This window comes from Geospiza fortis, unplaced genomic scaffold (assembly GCF_000277835.1).
Source record: "Geospiza fortis unplaced genomic scaffold, GeoFor_1.0 scaffold53, whole genome shotgun sequence".
In the NCBI taxonomy this organism is placed as follows: Eukaryota; Metazoa; Chordata; class Aves; order Passeriformes; family Thraupidae; genus Geospiza; species Geospiza fortis.
In genome coordinates this window covers 2,728,808-2,754,581 of record NW_005054305.1, presented here as the reverse complement: position 1 = coordinate 2,754,581, position 25,774 = coordinate 2,728,808, and the positions used below count along the sequence as shown (strand labels likewise).

Below are 25,774 nucleotides of genomic sequence, written 5' to 3'. Positions count from 1 at the left end.
TTTTCTATATTGCCTTAGTGTTGGCCAGGACAGAATTAATTTTTTGCAGTAACTGAGGGAGCATGGCTCAAGGGGCATGGCAGGAAGTTATTCCATATATTCCATACCACCTCAGGTCATTGCCAGGAGCAGCGGTAAGGGACTGGCTTCTGTGGGAGAGGACAGGGCTTCTGGTTAAAAAAAAAAACATGGTTCATTGTCTTGGGGGTCCCTGGTGAGCATCTCTGCACATGAATCACCCTCTCTTTGTATTATTTGAATAATACTGCCATTATTCATATTGTTGCTATTACTGTTCATTTTCTTATCTCATTGCTGTTTCCAGTAAATTGTTCTTTTCTCAACCTTTGATCTTCACCTTTTGTGCCCTAATTCTCAATTTCCTCTGCTGGACCAGGAAGGGGCAAGCATCAGTGTGGCTTGGGAGAGTCTCAGTGGGTGCACTGAACTGTGAAGCACCTTTCCTAAACCATGATACATATTATTTTATAAATTACTGACACAAATATGAATGCATATATTCATTCTTACCAGTGCATAATCCTCCTGTGACAGAACTCTTAGACACAGGCTCCCACACAATGGAGAAATCTGTTGTTGCTCCCAATTTAAATATAACTGAACAGAGACAAAAGGCCAGGATGCCAACTACCTTTCTTTTTATTGTGTGTGACAATGCAGCAGTGTTCCATCTTCCTCAACGAGTGAGTGACACCTTAACAAAGAAACTGTTTCTCACAGAACATTTCACATGTGCTTCACATTTGGAACAACCTGCAGGAAACATAGTAACTGGCTGAGGTGTAAAGTAAGGGTAGGAGTGTGTTTAAAAAAGATCTTCTGCTATCAGCTGCAAAGCAGGATACACAGTACAATATGACCAACAGGTCACAGTTTGGTTTTACTGCTACAGAGGATCCCCTAAACTGACAGAACATAAAAAATCATTGGTTATTTTGCTTGCAATTCTTTATACTCAGAGGGTGCTTCATTGCAGCTCAGGCAATGGCCAGCCTCTTGCAATTTTAAGATGTCTGGGCCAGCTGCACAAAGGATGTTTATGTTTCTGCCTTGCAGCCATAATGTCTCCAGTGAAGCTATAATATTGTATTATAGCACCATCCCCTTTAACATCCCTTTTGCCAGCGATGTCCATTTAATGTATTTTTAGAAAATGCAGACAGATTTACAGAAGGTTGTGTCCTAAACTTCCTTACATCATTAGAGAAAGATGCAGGAGGTTTTTGGTTTTTTTAAATGAGGAAACCACAAAGAGAATGGTAATAGGCAAAAAGCATGGGAAGAGTCCATTACAAAACCATAACACATTTATAGTGTTTTCACTATGACTGCATTTCCAAGGCTATTTTATGAAGGGCAGAAAGGAAGGAGAAGGGAGAAAATATCCCAAATAATAATAAAAAAACCCCTTATATGAAAAATATCCATGGAGGACTTATGAAGAGGCAAAGAGGATGGAAAGCTAAAATGAATTGGCTCACAAGTGACTCAAAGAAGTGGTTACAAAACCATAGAAAGCTAGCTTGCACAATTCATGTTGCTGGTGACAGTGTGAAAGGTCAATGGCTCTGTGTTTTAAATGAAAGCTCCACAGAAACAAAAGCACAAAACCTTAGCTCAGGTACAGAAAGAATGCTAAAAGTCCTAGTTGAAAGCTTTTGCTATTAGAAAAGTTACAGTCATTTACAAGGAGTGAAAAGGCAGTATGTTTTCTTTTTTTATATATATATCTGCTTTTTTTTTCTACAATGAATGTGTATTTCCTTCTACAGTGCCCTGTGATCTATTTCATTTTATTTGCTCTCAGTTCTCAGTGTTAGGCTTTCTGTCTTTCAGCTGCCAATAATCTAGCTGCGGTTTGTAGTTATAATAAATGGAAACTCACAGACCTGGGTGTCATCCACCTCAGATAACATGATCCTATTAAATCTAATCCAAATTAACTGGATGAGAACCCTTTGCCCTTGATACTTATATGGACAAGAGAGGGATTTGATGCTAACAATACCAATGTGGTTTAGTGTAGAGTGGAAATCTGCTCTCCTTCTGTAATTGATTTGGGATTCAGAAGAACTCAAACACATTGTTAAAGAGTGTGTATGTTTTAGCCATGTGCTCTCAGTGTACTGAACATGGTATTTGATTAGCAAAATGACTACAGAATAAAATGTTATAGGGAAAGCCTCTGCTGTGTATTCTATTCTAACATGGGAATTGCTAGTTTTGGGGGCACACCTGAAATGCTACAGCCAAAACAGGCAAATAATTCATTCAAGTTATTGTCAAATGGCAACACTGATGATGAAAGTCTTGGAACTACTACTTCTAACAATTAAAAAACCCCATAACATATTTTTTCAATAATAAAAATTCTTCATTGATTGAAACAGAACAACTTCTTTCCTCATGTTAAGATCATCCACTGGACTTGATGATCCTTGAGGGTTCCTTCCAACTCAAAATATTCTGTGAAAAAGCTTTTTACTAAATATTCCTCAGCTTGATATAGATTTACCTCTGAAAGTACAGAACCTGAAACTCTAGTTGGCTTTTATTCACTGTCCCAACAATGTATGACAGCCTGACTCTGTGGAAGCAATACAACTGAAAAAAATTGTGGGTGGGGAAAAAACCAAACAACCACAAAGAACCTTAAAACCAAAGAGACTTTCCTATTTTTTTTTTTTGTTGTGCAAAAGTAGTATTGTATTGGAATTAATACTTCCTGATCGATCTATCTTATATTTACTCAAGTCTTTATATATTTTTAATTTCTTTTTGTCAGCATTAAAACTACTTCTGATAAAATCAATTCAAATGGAGGGGAATTGAAATCCAGGACTGGTTCCAGGTTGTGATGCAAAAATCTTTGCCATGGTTTTTGTCTTTATTTTACTGAGGGCAGTAAGAGAAGAATGAAAAGGCCTTTTTTTGTGGTTTGGGAAAATCTGCCTCACAGAGCCGTCTGATGAGCATGAGATAGGGAAGGTTACTAGAGAATTGCATGATAAAATTTAATTGTTCCTCCTTCCTCCTTCTGGAAACTTTTAGTGTCAATTAAGCCAGTAAATGAATTGAGTATTTTCACAGTTCTGGTCAACTGAGTATTTGAGCTTTTACAAATAGAAAGGATTCAGTTGTTGCTATCACAGGAGATTATTTCTGAACGTATCACCTCCAGCCTGATGGGTGCTGCTGTCTCATGTGGCAGGTTGTTGTACAGGAGAATATGTATAATATAAGGAGAGGGCTCTGCCATTACATGTCAATCCTTTGCTCCCTCTGAGCCCTCAGCCCCAGCATGCACCCCATTCCCACCAAAACTGGCTTTACACTTCAGAAATCTCTGCATGGACACAGATTTGCCAGTGAAAGAGTTGCCATAAAAGAGAAAGTAACACAAGATTTGGTGTGAACAGCATTCTACACTTTTGCTACCCTGCAAAGGGATTAATGACCAAAGCCATAAGGACTATTGATCTGGCATCTGCTTCTACTAGTCCAGCTTGCACCTCATTTCAAACACACTGAAGACATGCTGCTGTACATTGAGAAGAAGGCAGTGGAAAACAGGAGCATTAGGAGTGAAGGAGAATTTGTCTGCATGCCCTCCTAAATCAAGGACCTGCCTTAGAAAATGCTTTCTTTATTTTTTCATTTTGCAAAAGAGGGTTGGCATCAGGGACTGGTGATAAAGAAAACCATTATCAACATACTGATTCTGAATGACAGTGGAAAAAGAAGTCATGTCAAGTCTATACCATCCAGCCCTCTTCTCAGAAGAGTAGTGCAAAGTGGGTTCCTGCCCTCCACTGTGGGTCACAATAAGGTACAAAACAAAGATCTGAACGTTGAAGAAAACAATTTTTCTGGGTTAGTCCTGTAATTTGTGCTACTTAATTGTAGCAAATGCAGCTGCTATTCTTTTAAAAACTTTTTTTCATTTCATTAGGCAAAAAATTGCCTATGGAAGAGACTCTCTGTCTCTAAAGATTACAAAAAAATGACCCTCTTTTGAGATTTTTAGATAATCAAATTGTGATGAGCAGAGATGGAGAGATGATGGATACCTGCTTATTCAGGCAAATCAGCATCTTAAACCTACAGAAATATTTGCACAAAGCAAGAAGAATCTAGCAGCCTCTAAAAAGTATATGAAAAACCGACCAGGTTAAAACAACCAAACAAGAAAATGAAAGGTTTGAGGAACATACTGCATTTATTTGGTCCCACAATTCCTAACTTTGTAACAAACCCCCAGAGTTTCACTCCTTAAAGTGCTTCAAACTCCATTTATATTATTATTACTTTTAACATCAATGTACATTTCTGTAAAAGCAACAATCCAAAGAGATTTATATTTTTTATAAAATTATTTATATTAATGGATCAAATTTGCTCTCAAGATGGCCAACATTAAGGGAAATTTCCAAAATTAAAACACTGGAGTTGCTCAAGTCTCTGCTGCTGTGGATGAGAGCAGAATTTGGCCCAGTAGGGTATATGCAATTACATTTTCTGCATATATCTCCAAAGGCACAACGGGTTACCTCAGAAATCAGTGACATTTAAAAGGGAGTTTGTCAAAGCAAATACATTGCGTTTGCTTTGGCACAGTCCACATCCAGAGGATGCATTTGCTCACCAGCTGTTCAGAAGAAGCAGCCTGATGCTGGTCAGCAAAGGGGAATCCAAGCAGCCCAATGTGTGCACAACAGCTGTAACAGCAGAGTTACTTCTCTGGGCACCCGTGGAAATTCACTGCACCATGAACCTCTGAAATCCTCCTGGTGGAGACATGCTTGTCATTGATGGTAATATTCTGAAGACAGCCAAAAAATGGGTCTTCAACTGGAAGCCATGGGGTGTCCAAATTTGCTACAAAACCAAGATGGAAAGACCAAGTTCATAAGAATTATTTTAAAGAACATTAATTATGGCAGGGTTTTCAAAAGAGGGGAAATGATATAGGAGAACATAAACAGATGGGACCTTTGTTTTGGAAAGGAAAAAACATGAAAAAAAGTAAGATGCAATAATATTACCTGGAATTTTGCCAAAGTAGAGTGGCTGATACACACGCCTAGGAGGAGAGGGTTGAAGTACAGTGGTATAGTTACTCTGTGTGCCCACCTCTAGCTGCACTGTGTTCTCCTTCTGAGAGACTGCAAAGAAGCAGGAAAATGAGAACTCTTTCTCAACCCTATCAAAGAATCAGCTAGATATGGCACTATTTTTAAATTGCATCTTTCTTGAAATTCAAGGCACAGAAGAAACAATTTTTTTTTTTATTCAGAGTCAGACTGACAAACCTAGGTCATCTGGGGCTTAACAGAGCTTACCAAAAAATCTTACGTAAAGCCTTGAATTAACACATAACACATTGTTCTAAAGAGTATTCTCAGACTAAACAGAAGTGAAACGATTAATAAAAATTTGGAGCTGCAGTGCTCTGCGCACACCGTCCCTTCAAAGCTTCAGAAGAAATGGTATGTACAATGTACCTGCAATGGTATGCCACTGCCCATCAGACAGAGGTTTCTTAGGTGTGACTGATGCCTGGAATTCTCCAGCATCACTATTTCCAGCAGCAATCACCTGTAGAGAAGTTACCTATTAAGTTACTGTGACAAACAACAGGAGCAACAGGGGGAGGTCAGAATTCCCCCTGCTGAATGAGGGCAATACAGCTGGAATGGACACAGTCTGTACCCACCTTCCCTCCCTTCATGTAAACAGTCAAGTAGTTGTCTTGCTTGCCTCCAGCATGGAGGAGTACACCTGTGGAACTCCTTGGTCGAATGGTAAATACAATCCTGAAATCCAAACCCATCAGCAAATTACCTGTGAGAATTAAACAGTGGAGAGAGGAATGATCATAGGTGGAGATAATTGGAAAACCATATAAAAACAAGTAACCCATGCACCTACATGCTTCAGACAACTCCATATACCATAATCCCCACACAGCTTACCAATGGTGATATATCCTCCTTCATTAAAGAAGTAAATCCCTGTGTCCATGAGAGCATCCAGACATGGAAGTACACCATGTTTTTGTTGAGGTGCATTCATGGCTTTTCCATTCATCTTAAAATTCCTCAGGCAACCCTTGAAACTCTTCATTGGCATATTCTGAAAGCATATTTCAAAACATGAACACTGAAGCATTATGGCTATTTTTTTTAGCAATAATACTAAACATTGGTTGTTTTGGACTGTCGGACTATTAGAAAGCCAACTGGCACTAAAGGCACCTAGCACCCGTCTTTGATGCAGTGAAAAGGTATTACAAAGTTCTAAAAAAGTGCTTGAAACGCAGTAAGAGTTGATCTTGAATTAATATGACTTCTGCTTGTAAAACAGATACTTCCCAATTATGTGTCAAAAAGACAATGCAAGAGGAATTGTGAAATCCCTGAAGCAGCCCTTCCCAAGTCTGTTTATTTAATTCTAATTTTATAAAATACCCTGGCTCATTAACTGTCCTCTTTTTAAAATAGAAACCACATGTATTTCAGATTCAAATCCAGTTCTACATCCATAATTCCTTAATGAGAATGATTCTTTTGTTTTTCTACTGATTACTGCTTAGACCATTGAGGTAAATGTTCTGCAGAAAGACGGTATTTCTAGAATGAAAAATGTGACTTTGGTCTTCTTTATTTTTAAGGAAAAAAAATGAAAAAAGTACATGGTTGTCCTCAGTGTCTCAGCAACATATTGAAAATACAGGTCCAGGTGAAGGTTGTGTGAACAGATGAGGAAAAAGATCTGTAATGAGCCACTGCAAACACCAGCCACAGATGGTGTTCATGTGGTCCTTGGAAATCCTCCCCAAAGCTTTTCAGCATGGAAATCCTGCGTATTAAAGACTTTCCCATATAATTAGTGCAGCATGGGGAGTGTGTGTGGGTGGATTTGTCAATTATTTACCTGTCTCTTCAGTGGGGGCAGCCCCCCCACGTAGACTGGTGGCTTAATGCTGATGACAGCATTTGTTGCCAGTTTTCTGTGCTGGGCCCTTAGACCATCAACAACAAGGCGGGCGTTCTTCCCATCTGTGCTGAAGACCACCTTTCCAGGAGGCAAGGATAACAGAATAAAAAACCCAAAAGCCAATAAAAGCCACTGCCAGATTTTCTTTGTCTTTAAATTAAATACCATGTTGTTGAAATATTTAAACTGAAAGTAACATCCTGGGACCATCAGTCTCAATAAGGTCTCTCAGAGACCTGTCAACCACATGAACTTTCAGGCATAGGAATTAATTTCCAATGACCAAAACTGAGTTTCTATTCTCTTAAAAATGCATTAGGCTGTGCCTGCTGAATGCTAGTTATGCTAACACTGTGGTTCCATGCTACTTACAGTGTGCCATTGCCCATCATTGTATTTAATACTGGTTCTGACTTTGACTTGTTTTTCTCCAGAGCCAAGTGAAAAGACAAAACGTCCTTTTGAAATGTGGAGAGCCATGTAAGAGTCCTCAGAGCTTTCCTCCATGAAAACTATTAATCCTCTTGATGATCGAGTCCGTATATCTACAGAGAAATGTAACCTGTAGTGGAAAGTAAGCATATTCCAGTATAGGTCTGTTTTGTTGGTTGTTTTATCTTTTCTGTTCTCAGTGAAACTCCATTTGTGAAATGCAGAATAGCATCTGGGTGGAGTCATGGCATTATACACTGCATTTCTGAATGTGAATGAAACTTGATACATTCAGGCTTACATCCTATTCAATCAGTTTAGGTAAATGTTTGCACAGGAAAAAAAAAGCCTGAACTTTTAGAACCACCTTTTGTTATGGCCCAAGATATAAACAAGAAGAAAATCCTTACGATCAGCACTCTAAGAGTCAAGCAGCTTCAACAATTCAAGCAGTAGGAGGAGAATAGAGAATGTTTTTATTACCTGTCTGTAGATAACAATGGAGAAAACATGTAGGATATGAAACTGTTTGGGATGCTTCCAAGGAGATACGCTTCACTGCTGTCGTGTAATGGAGCTGGTATAGGGTGGTTTTGCACGTTAGCAGCTTTGAAATAATCAAGGTATTTTTCATTCTGTGCACATAAGATAGAATTCAAGTATTTATTACATGTGCAATAAATAGAAACATTTTAATCAACATATTTAAGAGCTCCCAGCCAAGGCAGCCAACAGCCTTCCCGAAAAGACAGAGAAGCTATTGTCATTCTAGACAGGTGTGGGCTTAGCATGAAACTCCAACATGGTGAAAACTTGCTTCAGATGTGAGATGGAAGGAAAGAAAGAACATCTGAATCTCAGTTCCAGAAATGATAGAAAGCCTGGGCATCAAATGGAGCAAAGATGACAGTAACAATAAGCATACCTTGAGCATCTTAAGCCTGAGAGGATTTTTAAATTCCTGCAGCAGCATTGGTTCAAGGTTTTCATATTCCTGGCAAGCTCCAAGGGATACACCAGTCTTCCCAGTATTAGTGACAAGATTTTGAACCTCAGGGAGCTGACCTACCCTGTCATGATGAAAGCAGTAAGTACTGTGACTCAGCATTCCTTTTCTTTAGTGTAATCAACAACAAGCATATTGTAAAAATGTGTTCTGCACAAAATATATTTCCCAGTGACATGATAGTAAAGTACCAATTTTTATTTTTCAACGAAAAATGTAAATTCAGTGCTGTAGATCATATTTTCCCTGGCTCTGCTCATTTCTTTTTGGCTATAGAAAAACTCTGATTTCTGTTCTCATCTTTTCTAAACAAAGTAATTTTTGCTAAAAGCTATTTAAAAAACACAAACATATGTGGTCCTTGAAAACAGAGGAAAACATGACAGCAGCCTTGATTAAGATTTCTGAATCTATAAAGACTATAAAACTTTGATTGGTAATTATACATAAACAGTTTCAAATCAAGAAAATATAACATCATCAGGTTCTGCTTCACTCTCCCCTTAAATAAGATGTTCTGATGAGTTTTGTCAAGGGACAAAGCCTGTCACAATTTCACATTTAACTCTAGTATTAACCAAATTATCAGGAAGACTTTCAAAGCTAATTTACCCTGTGTATAAGGAATAATATTAAAGCAATACTATGATTTTCTAAGTTGTACAAAGCATCTCTAATCAGTAAATTACAAAATCTTTACAGCTACAAAGAAGCTACAAAGCTCCTTGCTTGTGGTTTTCTATGAGAAGAGTGGTAGACTTGTGAGTGGAACCTGAACTTCTTGAATGCTGGTCATTCTCCATTCACTCCATCAGACCAGCTACAGTATTTATTCTTCATCTATTTTGGCACAAAAACTTTCCCAATTTGTTTTCTGTTGGGAAGTTTAATACATAGGTTACTTCTGATCCCTTTTCCTGGTCTTAAAAAAATTGAGAGCCAGACAAGGTTAAGGGATAAGGGGTTTTTACCTCAGTATTTTAATAAGGATTCTTATGGTGCACCACTTTGCCAAGGAACCACAATGCACACACATGATAAAATCACACATAAAATTCACAGACCTTACAAATTGGGATATCTAACAAGGATGCCCTAATGGGAGGCTAGGATGAATAGTGGGATATTCGCCCATCCAAGGAATTCCCTCCTGGATGAGCAGAATCTTAGTTTAGAGGATATGTTCTAGAGGGGGCCTTGGTTTCTCAAGATAGCATAGGGCTTCCAGCCTGCTACTACGAGGCCTTTAGGATGTTTGGTCTCCTGGCTTAACAGACTACCAGGGCTATGCTGAGTTATCAGACTTAAGGAATTACAAGTATGCATGCTAGGAGTACTGAGGATACATGAAAGGTATATAAAAGAAAAGGTAAAAAATCATCTTGGCATCACTTGATTGCCTTGTAGTGCTTTAAAGGAAGACATAATTTGAGCAGCCTGGTCTAGTGGAAGGTATCCCTGCTCATTGCAGGGGGCTAAAACCAGAGGATCTTTAAAGGTGCCTTCCAGCCCTTCCCATTCTGTGGTGGTATGACAATTGAATCAAAACACACTAGTTTTGAAAACTCTACACATGTATAAACACTCATCAAAACTTAGGTAACACAAAGCCCCACTGGGATATGACTTATGGCTCATGGAATGCTTGTCTTCTAGAAACATACTTATGCAAATTTTTTATCCTAAATTTTAACAGTAAGGTGTCTCTAATAATCAGACAAACACGTGAAAAGAAGAGACAGCCTAAATAAGGCAGATGATTTCCACACATATGGTCTCACTTGTTTGTGTAACTGTTTTGATTCTGTCAGTAGCTTTGCTGCTTTCACCACCTGGTTCCCTGGGGTGCTATAACAAGACAATTTAGCAAATATTTTTGGATGCCTTGTTGGGACATATCCAATTCCCTCTGCAGAGTTCATTCTTTGGCTAACAGACTGCTAAACAAGTATGATTGAGACCAAAATTCCTTTACATTTGAATAGCAGATTTAATTATAACTGGATCCCATGTATAATATACCTGAATGAAAGAGTATTTGAGGGCAGCAAAGTTATGCATTCATGAAGGTTTCACACACGTAGAAGAAAAGCATTTTAGCAAAATGTAATTGTAATGATTTAAGAAGGAGAACAGGCCAAAATGCATGAAACAACTCTTTCTAGGCCAAATACCTTTCAATAAAGATGTTTGAGATGCAACCTTCAAAATTATCTCCACCAAACTTTATAGGTCTGTTTGATTCCTGTGAGTCTGATGACCTGGGAGAGTCAACTGCTTTTGACTCATCATCAACCATCAGATGTACTCTGAAAAAAGTGAATGAAAATAAGCATGATATAGAAAGAAATAATTAGGAAACTAAATTAAATATATATATGTATATAAAAGAACAATTTGACAGATATATTTCCTTGTTACATTGTGATTATGCTAGAGCTTCATTAGCTTAGTTCTGGGACTTTTTCAGTATGTGCTTATTGACTGCTGTGAAATTGCTCTGCTTTTCCATATTAGATAATGAACAAGAGTTCAAGTTCATACTTCAGTCCTACAGTGAAATCCTGGTGCAATTGAAATTCATGAAAAAGCTCTCATTGTCAACTATGGGACAGGATTTAAGTCTTTGTGTCAAAATGAAATCGACAGTATTAAGTTATAATAATCCAAAGTTATAGCCAACCATTCAAAACTTTCCACTTCAACTAACACTTATGTAATTTCATGCATTACACAGCAATCAGTATGATTTAGGAGCTTTTCAGTAAATTGTCTCTTCTAATATCTAATATCTGCATAACAGATCATTATTGAAAAAACAGATGCAGCATTTGCTTCTTCCCTGGTCCTTTACAGGGGACACACATGAAGGTTATGGGAAGGGGAAGAGCTCCAAAGCCTCCAGAGCTCCAGCTAGGCAGGCAGTCAAAACTCACACAACCTATAAAAGAAATGCACAGTAGGGTACAGCTGAAACATCACAGGTACCAGTGTCCATATTCATAGAACAAAAATCTCCTTTCCCTTCATTATTTAGGTATCCTCTGCTAGAAGAGACCATTTTAAGCTCTTTATCCAAAGAATTAGTCCTCCAAAATTCGAATTTCTTTTCTCCAACCACTACATATAAGATCTAGATGAAGAACTCGACTCACCTGTTGCCTGTTTTCATTACTGTCACATAATGCATTGATCCATCTTCATATTTCTTTTCCAGTTTAATTTCCTTATCTCGTATCTTTGCAGTTACAGAGCCAGGACTCAGAAAGATTGAAAGAACATCAGGCTACAAAAGAACCCCACAAAATGATCAGCTAAATAAATGCAAAAGCCTTTAGTTCTTGCTACTGCCATTAACAGAGCTCTCAGTGGGCAACAAATTTTCTTACACCAGACCTGCATTTCTCAGTCATCTAGTATCAGATGTGTACCAAGTTCTGCATGATGAGCATAGCTTCCATTTCAAAATACCCCTGCACTCTGAACAGCAAACATTTATATAAAATACTTGTTTATTTTCACAAAAAGCAGAGGAGCCAGCTCTCCACTTCTCAAATACCTGATGTGTTTTCGCTCCTCCAGCCAGACAGAATGGGGTTCTACTTAAACTTCCCTGCTTTCTGAGGGATCATAGCCAGAACCAATCCCTTTCCTCTGCCTATTTGGACATGGTAACATTTCTGTGTAGGCAGAGTGTCATTTTTCCCTCGAGAAAATTTCCAGCCAATTAAGAAACAGTTTTGTTGCTGGGATGTCGGTGTCAGGTATGTGAGCTACTCTGCAGAAGGCTGTAGTTCAAAGCTCTGTTACTCATCAAACTACCTGTTGGCCATGTGAAGAAACTGACAGAATGCATTTCTCATGCAAGATGCCACACTCAAAAAAGGCATTTCTTACCTTAAAATACAGGAATTTAAATGAGACTTATCACCCAAACTGAAATGACTGATTCAGAGATAAAACCCATCACATATGCTAAGTTGAATGTGTTTCATACCCGTAGATTGTAATTTAAGAGTGTTCCAGTAGAAGCTGTTGTCTGAAAGCCAAAGCCAACTTGGAAATCCTTTGGAAATGGGAAATTTGCTGCACTCAGGCTCAGTGTTCCATCCTTGGAGAAAGCTGCAGATCTGACAAGCTGAAAGAGAGAAAATAATGATTTCAGTGATTTTTCCTTTTAATCAGAAGAAATGCCAATATGAGACAACAGCTGCCCCACTCAACATAATTGTGATCAGCTCCGGTCAAAACCAAGCCCAAGGCAAACCTCAAACACCATCATTTCAGTACAGAACAGACTGTCAGAGTTGGCTTCACCAGCATTAACTACAGTCTGAGAAACTCTTTAAAAAGAGAGAGGAGCCTTGCTGAGAATAATGAGCTGCTCATCTCTAGCTATGATGGCTTTGAAACTTTGCACATTTGAGGACACAAAACTGAGTAGCTGGAGGAGCAGTTCACAACTATGAAGCTGTGCAGATGAGCTACATATTGAAACTGTGTGAGTCACTGGGCACTTTTAAATACATGAGAAGTTTTGCAGATTAGATCCTCTGCAAAGATAGTCTGTGACGAAATCACTCTGTGAAAGGTTTAGATGCCACAAGTAAAAGAAAATAAACACAAACTTTCAGTGCAATACTGTAGTAAGAAGGGCAAATGAGATCATGCATCACGTAAGCATCAGTAAGTAGAAGCAGAAGGATAGTTTTTATCTCTCCATGCAGCACTAGTTAAGCCAGCACTGAAATGTCATGTTGTCCCATTGTAAAAAGAACATGGCAAAACTCAAGGATGCACAGAAAATAACTACAAAATAATCAGATGAGAGGAGTCTTAGAATGTGAGAATTTGATGGAAGTAGTCTGTTAAGATCTTTTAAGAAAAAAGGCTGAGAGGTCATTTAATTAGGAAGCATAAACACCGTGGCAGGAGGAAAGATACAGAGTAGTATTATTTATTCCAGCCTAATCAATAAAAGCAACTGGAAGCCAACAAGCTTACATGGTAAATATGAATATTAAGTTTACTTAACTGTAAAAAGTATTAAATAAGAGGGTGGACTATGTGCTGTAACAAGCTATCACAATAGGGCTGGTGTCTCTTATTTCTGCATCTTCACACCCAATCCAGGTTCTTTTACTGCCATCACATGTTAACCAAATATAATTTTTGACTTTAGCAAAACATAATGGTCCAGGATTTGTAGACAAACCAGAGTCTGTGAACTCCAGTAGAAGTTTTTGAGGAAATATATTAGTTACCTTCCAGTCATCTGAACATTTCTTGCTGACACCAAAAGTCTTATCAAAAACAACAGATGCAGTGCTTGGGTTTTTCACATTCTTCATGCAGCCCCGGAATGGAGGTGTGGATATATTAAAGCTGGTTTCAGAGAGGGGAAGGAAAAAGAGTTCAGTAGCCTGGCATTTCAAAGCACACACCACTATAGTAACCTATAAATGCTGACAATATAAGAAATAGAAAAAGAGAACAAGAGCAATCTTTCTTGTGTACACATGCTCATGCTGATCAAACCCAGTCTTTAGGATGGGCTACAACAAAGATCTCATCATTAGCCAAAATCACAGATTATGATCATGTATTATACACTTGTTTTTTTTAATGTCACATTAGACGGCCGATACAGAGCATGAAAGAAATTGTGTAAGGAAAGAGTTTAGATGGAGTTTCCCCACAAAGCCTGTATATTACAGTCCTTTTGTAGTTACTCACCGTTCCCGTAGAAAAGATGGAACTCCACCTAGGTAGTACTCAGTGAAATTGAAGACTTGTATGTTGGCTCTAATACCAGGACTGACATACACAACTTTGTTTCTTCGGTCAAGCACCAAACTAATCTGAAATACATGAATAATGAGAACCACTTAACTTGGCAGAAACAAAAATCATTTACCTGATTAAAAGTACCCCCACAGAGCAGGGCACAGTGATGTTTTTTTCCCCTCCTCTTGTTTACTAGTGACTTAAATCAAGGATAACTGCAGTAGTTCAAAGGTACTTTGCAAGCTTTGGGCATTTAGTCAAAGCAAGGAAAATGTTCAACTCTCCAAATACAACATGAGGTTTTATTTTCCTCTGAAAGACTGCCCTAAAAACACACCTCCCCTAAGATTCAGATACTGTCTTTGTAGCTGAAGGTTCAGAAGCTGCTGCCTGATACAAAACCTGAGTCAGTCAGCTGGCTGAAGGTAACTTAACCCAGTAAAGCATAAAGATTCCTTGCAGCAGACCCTGCAGTTTACACTATTTAGTTTGAAATATATTAAGGGGAAAGGGAGAACTAATCAACAAGGAAACCGAAGGTTTTTAACAATGTCTTTATGATTTCACTCTGGTAGTGCTACAAAAGAGCTGGACTGAAGCTAAGGAGACGAGCAACAACAAAGACTGCAAAAGAGTAATCTCTAAAAAGATCAGCCCACCCTGAAAAAATAAACCCTTAGCTGGTGAAAACACTAATCTAAGTATGAAACTAATGCAAATAATTGCACTGTACACAACTATCTTTATGTAAAGCATTGCTCTGAAAAAATTTTTCCTTTGGTGGTCAAAACTTAACTATTCACACTAAAGCAGGACAAGAGAAAGATTCATTTTCACATCTCCAAACTAGTCTCCAGTGACTTGATTTCCTCACACAAAAGGAAAACTCCACAACTAAACTTTATAACAGGACAGTTTCAGTTAATGTGTATTTTTACAAATAATGATTCCTTGATTCTTTAAAATTACATACTTGTTGATATGTTCCATCATTTACAGTTTTTTTGGCTTCTACTTCTTCTGGAGTTTCAGAGTCAAGTTTGTATCTAAAAGCTGTATGACCATTTCTAATAAGCACACTGATGAACTGATCCTGCAATAAAAAAAACAAACACACCAACACAATTAAACTGCTATAATTTCAGATATATATTTCATTGTCATATGAATAATTTTAATGAAGCTATCCAGTTGCTTCTAGAAAGCTTTTTGGGGAACGGATAACACAAAGCCTAAAACTTATACTAATCAATCATAATTATTTTAAACCACTATAAACAGATCTGCTATCAGCTCCAAATCTCTGAAGGACTTTGTGTCATTTCAAATGTCTACTGACTTTTTACAGCATTGAAAAATTACCCAGAATATGTCCCAGTGATTGCAAATACACCTACAAAATTATTAGATAAGTAGCAGCACTGTGGTTTTGAGTATCTTTACAGGTATAAGTCATCACGTCCTTCTATATTCCTTCTTACTCTGTTTCCACACATATCTGGATTTGGGAAGAGTGCACTACCAATTTTGAAGGATTTCAATATTCCAACGTTGGTTTGATCCATATTACATTCCTCCCTTCCTGCCCCCAGTTCTGAATTCTCTGCATGACCTAATGGAGGAGCTTCTTGGAATGATTTTTTTACTCAGCCTTGACAAAGTGAGTATTTGGCAACCATGGTAGAATAATTGAATATCTCAAGCTAGAAGGGACCCGTAAGTCCAGCTCCCTGTTTCTTGCACAGCTACCTAAGACTAAACCATATGACATTAAACATACAGCAATATTTACTAATTTCCCGCACAGATGAAAATAACACTTTTAGGACATTTCCTTACAGTTATTACTATATCTAACATGTTCTTTAATAAGCAAGGTTTTTAAGATGTTCTTGCACTACAGAACAGACAGAAGCATTCCACACATTACCCCATTTGCTGCAAAGAACACAATGCCTTCATCTGCAGTCGTCTCAATTGTCTGCTCGTACCGAACTCGTTGAGCACTTCTTTCTGATGCTGTGACACTGGCATAACCAGTGCCCTCAAAATAGCTTTGGTCAGTCTCCTCTCTATACCTGTAATAATTCAATGTCACAGGTGTGAATGTATGTCAGCACAAACTTCTACCACTTGGACTTACTGCCATTATAATTTCTAAAAAGCTTAAGTTAAAGCATTTGGTATAGGGCTAAATTCTGATCTAATACAAGTAGAGAGAAAACTTTCCACTGACTTCTATCAGATTCACAAACCTGATCTTTAGAGAGGAAATTATTAATGACTGTATTTTTTAAAACTTAATGTGTAATATTTACTTTAAAAAGTAGATGAACACCTTAGTCTAAAAATTGTGTCTGGATTTTATAACACTTAAATTTAAACAGATTGAGATTGCCATAGACATGAATCATGCCATTACTGAGGATTTTTTCTAAGAAATGTAATAATGACCAAGAGTTAGAAAAAATCACCAATTTAGCTACAGGGGTTATTCTTCTGGATTTGAAAGACAAGAATTCATAATGATAAAATCACAGAACTGTGAAACACTTCTGTGTTCATATCATACCTTCTGCAGGGTTGCACTTCAGTGGTGTTGAGATTAAAAGTCCTCTTGAAGTTGTAAAGGCTGATAATATGCTCATTTAGGCTGTTTAATTCAATGCAGCCTTCATAGTGAGGATAGTTGAGATTATCTGGAGGCTGCAAAATAGTGTCATTAAAACCATTTCAGCTACATCAGTTAACAAAATTTTACATTGCTATCTAACTGCTAAGACTTACTGCAAATATTATTAAGACACAGAATATGACATTCTAAATATGCACATGCTTGCATAAAATATCCGAATTATCTGTTATGACCCTAGGTGTACTGCAGCACAATTTAAAGTAGAGTCACATGGATTGGGAACAGTATTTAGTAGGGCTGGACAGGTTTCACGTTTTCCTTGGCAATGAAATATCATTATGCTCCCTTCTCTGAGCTCTAGCATTGTACAAGCCAGGCAGATTCTGTAGGAAGTGGCATCTCCTTGCATCTCATCTATTCCTACTGACAGAGGTAAACTTTTACACATGCTTTTGAATGACTGCTAGGTCCCATCTTTACTTGTAAGAACAATGGAATGATTAACACAAAATCTCTTTAAAACACTAATAAACTCTGTACCCTAAAATCTGGCGGGTATCCTCCAACATAAAAGACAACACTGCTGGGATCAAGATTGAGAAGCATGTCACTGTCTCCACTGCTTGCACTCCTAGGGCTTTCGTAATCCGGAGAAATTGATGTTGCTGTTTCGTTGTACTTCAGCTTCGCATATTGGTAAATCCTAAAACCAAAACAGGCAGAATATCACATCATACTGATAAAAGATGTTATTAGCAGGTTTTCAAGAAGATTGTTGTACACTGTGGGTCTTATACCTTTCAAATGTAACTTGGTCCATAGCTGCTTCCTCAGTGCTACTTTGAGTCACCAATGACTGCGCTCTCACTTCTTCATCACCACCTCCCAGGTTATAGACACAAGTAAGGTAACCATCTTTCACAGCCATACCAATGTAGTCCTTGGAAGCCTAAAAATATCAAGTAAATAATAATTAATAAATGATTAATTATAATTAAGGTAAAATACAGCAGCACTTCCTAGAGACATCATCATGCTGTGCATGAGTCATAAGAAATCCACCCACCTAATGATGAGAATTGAGTTTATCAGTTCTGGGAAGAAAAAACTGTGATCCTATATGTTGCACTGATTCAATGAATACAGTTATAAATTAACTAAAAAAATCAATTAATTGTGTGACTTATTTTTGTAAAAACAGTATTTAAAATATTTTTCTCCCCCATAACATCTTCCAGCTAAAGCTATGAAAACATGACACCTTTACTAAGAATTAGACTCAACATCTGTGACATAAAAAAGATGTTCAGAACAACACAGTGAAGGACAGTGGTTCCTACTGAGGTGACTGGGAGCAGTCATTATCCCCAAAAAAATCACATTTCTTCAAGATACGGTATTTCAGAAGTAACCATTAAAATGCTTTCAACAGATATCCTGGCTAGTTATTCAGAGGATAAAAAGATGAAATCCAGGGTAGAACTAATACCTCTAAACAGCTTTCTGTGTAGGCACAAGGCTTACTACAGATACAACTGCTGTCAAATAACAGGACTAGAAATCACATGCAGGAAATTTTTTAAATGTTTGATGGTGATTGAGCAAACCTGAGTGCACAAGCAGGTCTGCATTATCCTGCATATTCAGAAGACAAAAAATTAAGAGCTGAGGGGCTGAATTTTAAAACTGGAATGATCACTTTTTTTCAACCAAAAGAGAAACTCAGAGTGACTTATATTGTGAAAAGAGGCAAAGCTCTGAGGCAGGAGTTGGGCTGAGTTTGTGCTGACTGCTGCAGAAACTGACAGGTCTGATAAGAATGGGTGATGGTATCCATGATGGAGAAGTAACTTCCAAAGGAGCAAAAGAGCAAAGCATCAAAGGACATGGTTCAGCCACTTCTTAGTTACTTTGCTAGGGAAGGAATGAACATAACACTTCTACCACAACTTAAATGCAATTTTAAAGAAATAGGCCAACAGTAGCTACAAACTTCAATCGGAACAGATCATTTCCCATCCTTTTCTCAAAACATTATGTCTGGTCTTAAAATCAGATTAAATATCAAAATATACCTACATTTTTATTACCCAGGTACAGGACAAACCTATTTGCCCTCTGCTGGGTGTCTGATCTTTGCTTAGGTCTTTGGATCAACAAGGAAAGTGAAGTATAGCCCTTCAGATCTTCAAAGTTGCTTGGAGGTCGAACCTCTACCCCAGAGCTGCCATTGAACCTCATGGGAATAGCAACCTGTTAAGAAAACCAAAGTTGAGTATGTTACAATTAACTATTGCTACCACTCCTGTTTCACTGGTGTGTTTAATTGCAAAGTAACCCATTACACATCCTAGTCATGTTTCATCCATTAATTACCACAGATTTAGACTCTGATCCTACCAAAGAAAATAATTAGGAAACAGAGTGGATAATGCAGTAGTCTGTACTATCAATACTTAACACAGCACTTTTTTGTTCCAGACATCAATTAATCAACCCTTACTGTGCCTCTGTCAAGTAACTGTTACCTTCAATACACGGACAGGGAAGGATGCGCCCTGCAGCTATGAAGAGCAAGTCTATGAATTATTCAGATGTCTACAAACACATCCTGGTCCTTCACTTAGCTAGACTTGACTGTCTGTTGGGAATTACAATGCACCTCTGATATCATAAAGACACATCCTACTCCAGCTAAATACACCATGGTCACTGATTCCTCTTATTCACTGTAACTCTAGGCTATTTGTGATGATCTCAGGGATGGTTCTTAGTACCTGAGACCACACTATCACTTCAGCAACTACAGCAGTTCCTTAAATGAGAAAGGGCAATCTAATTTCTAACATTTTGGAGCAACAGGAGTAACAGGGCTGCACAACTTCTTTGGCAGCATCAGCATTCAATTGACCACGCATGGGTGGAGAGCCCTGTCTCTAAGCAGCAGAGCCAACTATGTCCCTGCTGCCAAAGCCACCACAATGTACCCTGGAAGGCAAGAGGCTGCTGTACAAATAAATATTACAGAGATGCCCTGGGGAAAAAAAACTAATGGGAAAAACATGTAGCAGGATGCCACTGCATCCTGTGATTCTTATGTATGAATTATTATGCTTCCCATCACCACAGTTACTTCAGTTGCTGGGTAGTGCTGTTGAATAAAACTTATGTCTGGTCTTTCACACACATTGAAATAAAATTGTTTAGAAAGAGGAATGAAAGTAGTGTTGTGTATCCAAACCACTGAGGTCAAGCACAATTGCAATGCTCAGGACAGACCTTATTTGCAGCATCTCTTGCCTGCTGAATCAGCTCTCTTATGCGATTTATGTTCTCAGAGATGTTGCTGATTGGCATCAGCTGTTGGTTGATACTCTTGATCTTGCTGAACAGATCTGGAAGTTGGTTTGTCAAATTTTTTACTGCAATGAAAGAAAGCAAATAGTTGATATTAAACAGGAGAAGGAAAACAAGATGCAAAAATATGGTGTCACTACACAATTATCAGAAAAAGCAGTGGGTAATGACAAAACAGTTTTGCCTGATCCTACAATATTAGGAAGCCCTCACTAAAAGTAGCAGTTTATACAGAGGTACTGTACTCCTGAAATTTTTGGCCAAAGGTATTTGCAGAAGCAGCCAGAATCAGCACTTCCAAAAATGTTTTAGGTAAAGGTCCAGAAAAAAGAATTAAATAGAACAGTGATGTGGTTGCTGACATTATTACCCAGTGGCTGTGGATGCTAGGGAAGAATGAGGATAAAGGAGAGCAGATAGGACTCAGGCTCATAGCATCTCCTACTGCCAGAGTGAATAATGGGGTAGGCAGACTGCTGGCCTGACTGAGTGCCAAGGTTGCTAATCAGCACAGCTGAGCAGTGTCTTACGGTATCTGGCCAAGTTTATTTAAGAGAAAAGAAAATATGATGAGAATTTCAACTTTCGCTATAATAGGAAACAATTTCTCATCTCCAATTTGATGATGCAGAAGGCAAATCAAATGAAATCTAGACCTTTTGTTTTTCTAAATATGACTTATAAACCAGTTTTGTAACTGCAGGGACGACTTACAACCATGCAGGACTAGCTCTTGTAGTTATATTATTTAAAATGTTTTCCTCTTACTTGACTTTATCAGATGAAGCTGCTGAAAAGATGTAAAATGAAGTTGTTTGGGCATGTGATTGTCCCTTATTTTGTATTCAGCACTGGCTCTGTGCAATCCTTTTCACTTAATTTCAGTTAAGAGACAGGTAGCCTAAGGTAATAGTCTAGGGCCCTTCTCCAGCCAATGCAGTAGAAAATCACATAACAGAGCAGCTGAGGTTGGAAGAACCTCTGGAGGTCACAGTGTCCAATCCCTGTGTTCAAGCAGGGCCACCTAGGTCGTGTGCAGCCCAGAACTGTGTCAAGGCAGGCTTCTGAATATTCCTGAGGATGAAACTACACAACCTCTCTGGACAACCTGTGCCAGTACTCAGTCACCCTCACAGTAAAAGAACTGTTTTTTTCATGTTCAGAGGGAATCTCCTGTGTGTCAACCTTTTACCCCAGGGGCACATTGCAGGCTCATCTTCAACTTCATGCCCACCAAGACCCTGAGGTCCTTTCCTACAAAGCTTTTTTCCAGCTCGGCCACCTGCTGAGCTTATACTGGTACATGGGTTTATTTCTCCTCAGGTCCAGGACTTCTCCTTGTTGGACTTCAAGAGGTTCCTGGCAATTTATTTCCACAGCCTGTTGAGGTTTGTCTGGATGGCAGCATGACCCTCAGGTGTGTATCAGCCACTCCTTCCAGTTTAGGGTCAGGAGCAAACGTGCTGAGGCACACTCTGCCTCATCATCCAGATAACTAATAAAGATGTTGAACAGGATCAGGCCCAGTATTGATCCTTGAGGTCCCCCATTACTCACTGGCCTCCAAATCTTTAGAGACCAGTCATGGCACTAGCTTTTAACACATACCACAGAATGGCCTGAGTCACCTTCTGGTGCGCCTGTCCCTTTCTATTGGCCATAAAGCAAGTTCAGAACACTACCTTAGGGTACGTGCCTAACTCTTGAGTGATTAAAGCTCCTGCTGCAAACTGGCCACGCTCACCCTTACAGTGATTTGGCAGGTCCCTCACAACACCTGCAATACCTGAATTGTTTGCCTCCATCAGTGCTTTATTGAAGCTGGCACTCTGTGTGCTTCCATAGTTACTCTTAATTCTTTTCACTTCTGCTTCAATTGGGACCAGTTCACCCAACACACTATTGGTGACAGAGCTGGCATCTTCGGCCATGCTCCTTGCACTGGTGATGATGCTATCGATGTCACCTGAAACACATCGAAATGAACATGCAGATTCTTACAGTGACAGATGAAAGGGGCAGGCCAGAAGCAATCCCTAAGTAACAAACCTCTGTTTATCCCGTTGAGATTGTTTTGAGCAGTGACAAGATCAATTTTCAGTGCATCTGTCTTTCCATCAGCGACATCAAGTCTTTGCTTTAGGTCTTCCAGGTTAGGACCAATAGCTGCAAAACAGTGAAAGCCCCATGAGAATTTCAAAGAAAAATATCAATTTTCTGGACAGATGGTGTTGCAGCACTTGTCTATACTCTTACACGGCTCATGCTGCCACTGAGCATTGAGTCCACTGCAAAACAAGCACAAGGCAAAGAATTTGCTGGACAGGAGGACTGCAAAGGTGAATAGCATAGCAGGAGCCAGAAATCTACTTTCTTGCCTTTTTGCCATGGGAAATAACTATGACAAAAAGTCCCACTGCAATGGAACTCACAATTTTTTGTTGTACAAGTGCTAAAGATGTGAAAATTTATGGTTCAAGGAAAGTTTCTCATACTGTGCCAACATTTCTAGCACCACTTTCTTTCTTAGTACCTTGCAATGTCCTTTTAGTCTCCTGTGCTTGATCCATGAGTGCACTGCTCTCAGTTTTTAACTTTGCAGCTTTTCCTGATAGGTCTTCTCTCTTCACAGTCTGACAATAGAAGCATGGTACTGTAAGATCACTTGGTAATTACCTTAAAATTTAAAGAGTAAAAGAGAGAGCCCAATCCAATTTAAAGAATCCCCAACTCTACTGAGATGTAATCTGAAGAACATAACCTTTAGCAACAACTACCCAGGTTAATTCAAGGATACTACAACCTTGGTCTTTAGCAATCTTCAGACAGATTTTAAGGCATTAGGAGGAAATTACTAGCATACAGCTGTCGGATGCTATATCTCTGCTGAAAAGCTTGTGGGTATTAGTAATGCAGAGTAAAAGAGAATACCTGAAATCACCTGCAGTGATTACCAGGCTTGCCTTGTAAGAGCTCTTTATTTTTCACTGAAAGCAACAGTCAGTACTCACATGGGCAGTCCCATCAGAAAGGCAGTAATTGGCCTGGTTAGTGCTGAGCCAAGACTAATTAAGCAACATGCAGAACAGCAACTCATACAAAAGGCCACAGAAAAATAAAGCATGCCAAGACACATGTGTGTTTGATTTTGGGGCCTCTGAGATAGTTAAAGAAAATAGACCCAAGGTTGTAACAAGTTTATTGTGATTTGGCCACTTACTGATACTTACTGATAAAGCTGAGTCAGCTGCTTTCCCAGCTTGGTTGGCTGCCTCCTCTGCTGCCTTGATGGCACCAATAATATTGTCATAGGCAGTAGAAGCTTCCACAGCACAGCCTACCAACTCATCCTTCCTGGCACTGTTCTTTATCCTGTGGGAAATAGGGTGAAAGCCTGTGAGATGGATTCCAAACAGATCTGAATTCAGTATTTTCTAAGTAACGCCAATACAGAAAATGTATTTTTTTTCAATTAGATCTGTGGCCTCATTCTACAAAAAAAAATCAAATTTGGAGATAGACCAACATGGAAAGACTCTTCAGAAGACAGGATAAGTTCAGGCATATGGAAAAGCACAGCTGTGAGACTCCAAAGCAGCCTTCAAATGATTAAGACAGAGAGAATTCACCACAGCATATGGTCAATAATAAGGCACCTCAATCACAGCCTTCCAAATACCATTCAGTTAAGAGGAATTCAGAGAACTGTAGATGTCAGATCATTGAGCAACTACAAGACCTTTTGTGTTTTCCCCAAGAACCAGCACAGCAGCTCTGGAATCAGAAACAACAGACAAAAATCTCATCTACCCACTCCCTGTGAACTATACAACTGTCCAGTACTAGCTGCCTTGTATTTGTGAGAACAGTGCCTTCTTAAATGAAAAAAAATCACACTGAAAACTAACAAAAAAAGTAATGAAAATGTGTTTTTTTACCCAAGAATTTTCCAGCCATGTTAGGTATTTTGGAATTTAACTTTCTGAGACTTTGTAGTTGGTGCAATGACAAAATGCAATTTGTACAGGAAAAAGTAAATCAGGATATCACTTTTTTTTTCATTTTGTTCTGATGGATCACAGAAGGCCTCCAAAACCCCTCTCACAAATAATGGAGAGAGAAACACTTGATTCCTATCTAGTTTATAATGTTTTTGCCTTTCTAGAAGATTTCTTGAAGGATGAGAAAACCAATGGAGGTCTTTTCCTCCATAGTGCTGAGCAGGCATGTCTGAAGACTTCCAAGACAGCCATTTATTACAATTATTTGCCTCAATTCTTTGATACCATATAAGCATCCCTGAGTATGAGTATCTGAAATAACTCTATAAAAAATATGCTAAACATCTTCCCACTCTGTACATGTGGATTTTCTCTTGCTAGTAAGATGTTAATGAAGTGTTAGCACAGTAGTATAAAACAGTATTATGGTGAGTTCACACTTCTAGGGGAGAAAGAAACAGGAAAAATACAGGAAGATGTGATTTTTGGAGAAAAAGAAAACTTCTGTACATCATGAAGAAGCAGAAAGAGACCAACTTAATTTCTTTCTAGCTTTGCAAATAGTTATAAAAGCAAGTGAAATTACAGACCATTGCAACCACTTTTTTGTTCTGTACAAAAATAGTTACTCATTTACAGGAATGGCAACATACTCTTCCAGCTGTTTGGCCAAATCTTGCAAAGATTTGGCATGCTCCTCGGCCCTCACCACCAGTGGTTCTTTGCTTGCTGATGAGAGATTTGCCACTTTTTCATTCATGTCCTTCCTTGCTCCATCCAGCTGAGCAGCCAGGCTTTCATATTCCTATGGTTTTAAAAAGATATAATTTTATTTGTATTTGTACATGTTTCATTTTGTCCATGTTACACAAACCTTACACCTGAGGAGACCAAAGGGAAAAACATTCCCTTCCAACTTATTCTGCAGGTTACTGGAGTCATTACATTTTGCATCCAGACCCATTACATAAAAGCTGAGTCAGAGCAAAGACCCTTTGAGCCTAGTATCTTGCCCCTCTGACAGTGGCTAAAAGCAGTTAACCAGAAAGAAAGACAAGAATAGTACAATTGCTTATGGTACTTCTCACAGATGTTCTCCCAAATTCTGATACCTGCAGCTCAGTGTCTTCCTCAGACACATCACAGCCCCCAACAAGTTCCTCTTACAGAAACTTGCACAGGCAGGCAGAATCTTTATGCATTCAGGATGGGCAGTGGGATCCTTTCTTTCTTGATGGGCTCAGATAAGCCTCATCTCCAAAAAGATACTGGGATTTTTAACCTCCTCTTAAACTTTACCTCTTTGCTCTCTTGCAATAATCCAAGTACACTCTTAGCTTGTGTCAGGGAAGACTGAGCTGAGCTCAGAATATCCAGGACACCATTCTGTTGCACATTTGTCTCTTCAATCCGTTTCTGAGGAAAAATAAGAAGTTGAACAACATGTGATTGAGTTAAGAAAAGGGGCAGGAAAAGCCATATCTTGAAACCAAAATTAAAAAACACAACAAAATAACAAACCCAAACCTAGTTTAG

The 25,774-nt window shown here is 38.6% G+C and overlaps 1 protein-coding gene across 1 annotated transcript in view; it reads right to left on the bottom strand.

The window, feature by feature from the left end:
• Positions 1-4,234: 4,234 nt before the first annotated feature.
• The window catches only part of LAMA3 (laminin subunit alpha 3), a 100,984-nt gene continuing 79,444 nt past the window's right edge, over positions 4,235-25,774 (bottom strand). The window contains exons 51-77 of the mRNA XM_031066606.1: positions 25,538-25,654; positions 24,892-25,043; positions 23,468-23,609; positions 22,771-22,870; positions 22,287-22,403; positions 22,024-22,203; positions 20,160-20,302; positions 18,960-19,133; positions 17,678-17,829; positions 17,421-17,583; positions 16,818-16,951; positions 16,176-16,323; positions 15,219-15,338; positions 14,195-14,319; positions 13,723-13,843; positions 12,456-12,596; positions 11,614-11,744; positions 10,633-10,767; positions 8,378-8,522; positions 7,936-8,087; positions 7,393-7,582; positions 6,958-7,098; positions 5,997-6,156; positions 5,738-5,865; positions 5,526-5,619; positions 5,067-5,186; positions 4,235-4,899 (exon numbers count right to left, since the gene is read on the bottom strand). Of these exons, the coding sequence (XP_030922466.1) occupies positions 4,754-4,899; positions 5,067-5,186; positions 5,526-5,619; positions 5,738-5,865; positions 5,997-6,156; positions 6,958-7,098; positions 7,393-7,582; positions 7,936-8,087; positions 8,378-8,522; positions 10,633-10,767; positions 11,614-11,744; positions 12,456-12,596; positions 13,723-13,843; positions 14,195-14,319; positions 15,219-15,338; positions 16,176-16,323; positions 16,818-16,951; positions 17,421-17,583; positions 17,678-17,829; positions 18,960-19,133; positions 20,160-20,302; positions 22,024-22,203; positions 22,287-22,403; positions 22,771-22,870; positions 23,468-23,609; positions 24,892-25,043; positions 25,538-25,654 (3,771 nt within the window). The 3' untranslated portion in view covers positions 4,235-4,753. The remainder of the gene's footprint in view (positions 4,900-5,066; positions 5,187-5,525; positions 5,620-5,737; positions 5,866-5,996; positions 6,157-6,957; positions 7,099-7,392; positions 7,583-7,935; positions 8,088-8,377; positions 8,523-10,632; positions 10,768-11,613; positions 11,745-12,455; positions 12,597-13,722; positions 13,844-14,194; positions 14,320-15,218; positions 15,339-16,175; positions 16,324-16,817; positions 16,952-17,420; positions 17,584-17,677; positions 17,830-18,959; positions 19,134-20,159; positions 20,303-22,023; positions 22,204-22,286; positions 22,404-22,770; positions 22,871-23,467; positions 23,610-24,891; positions 25,044-25,537; positions 25,655-25,774) is intronic.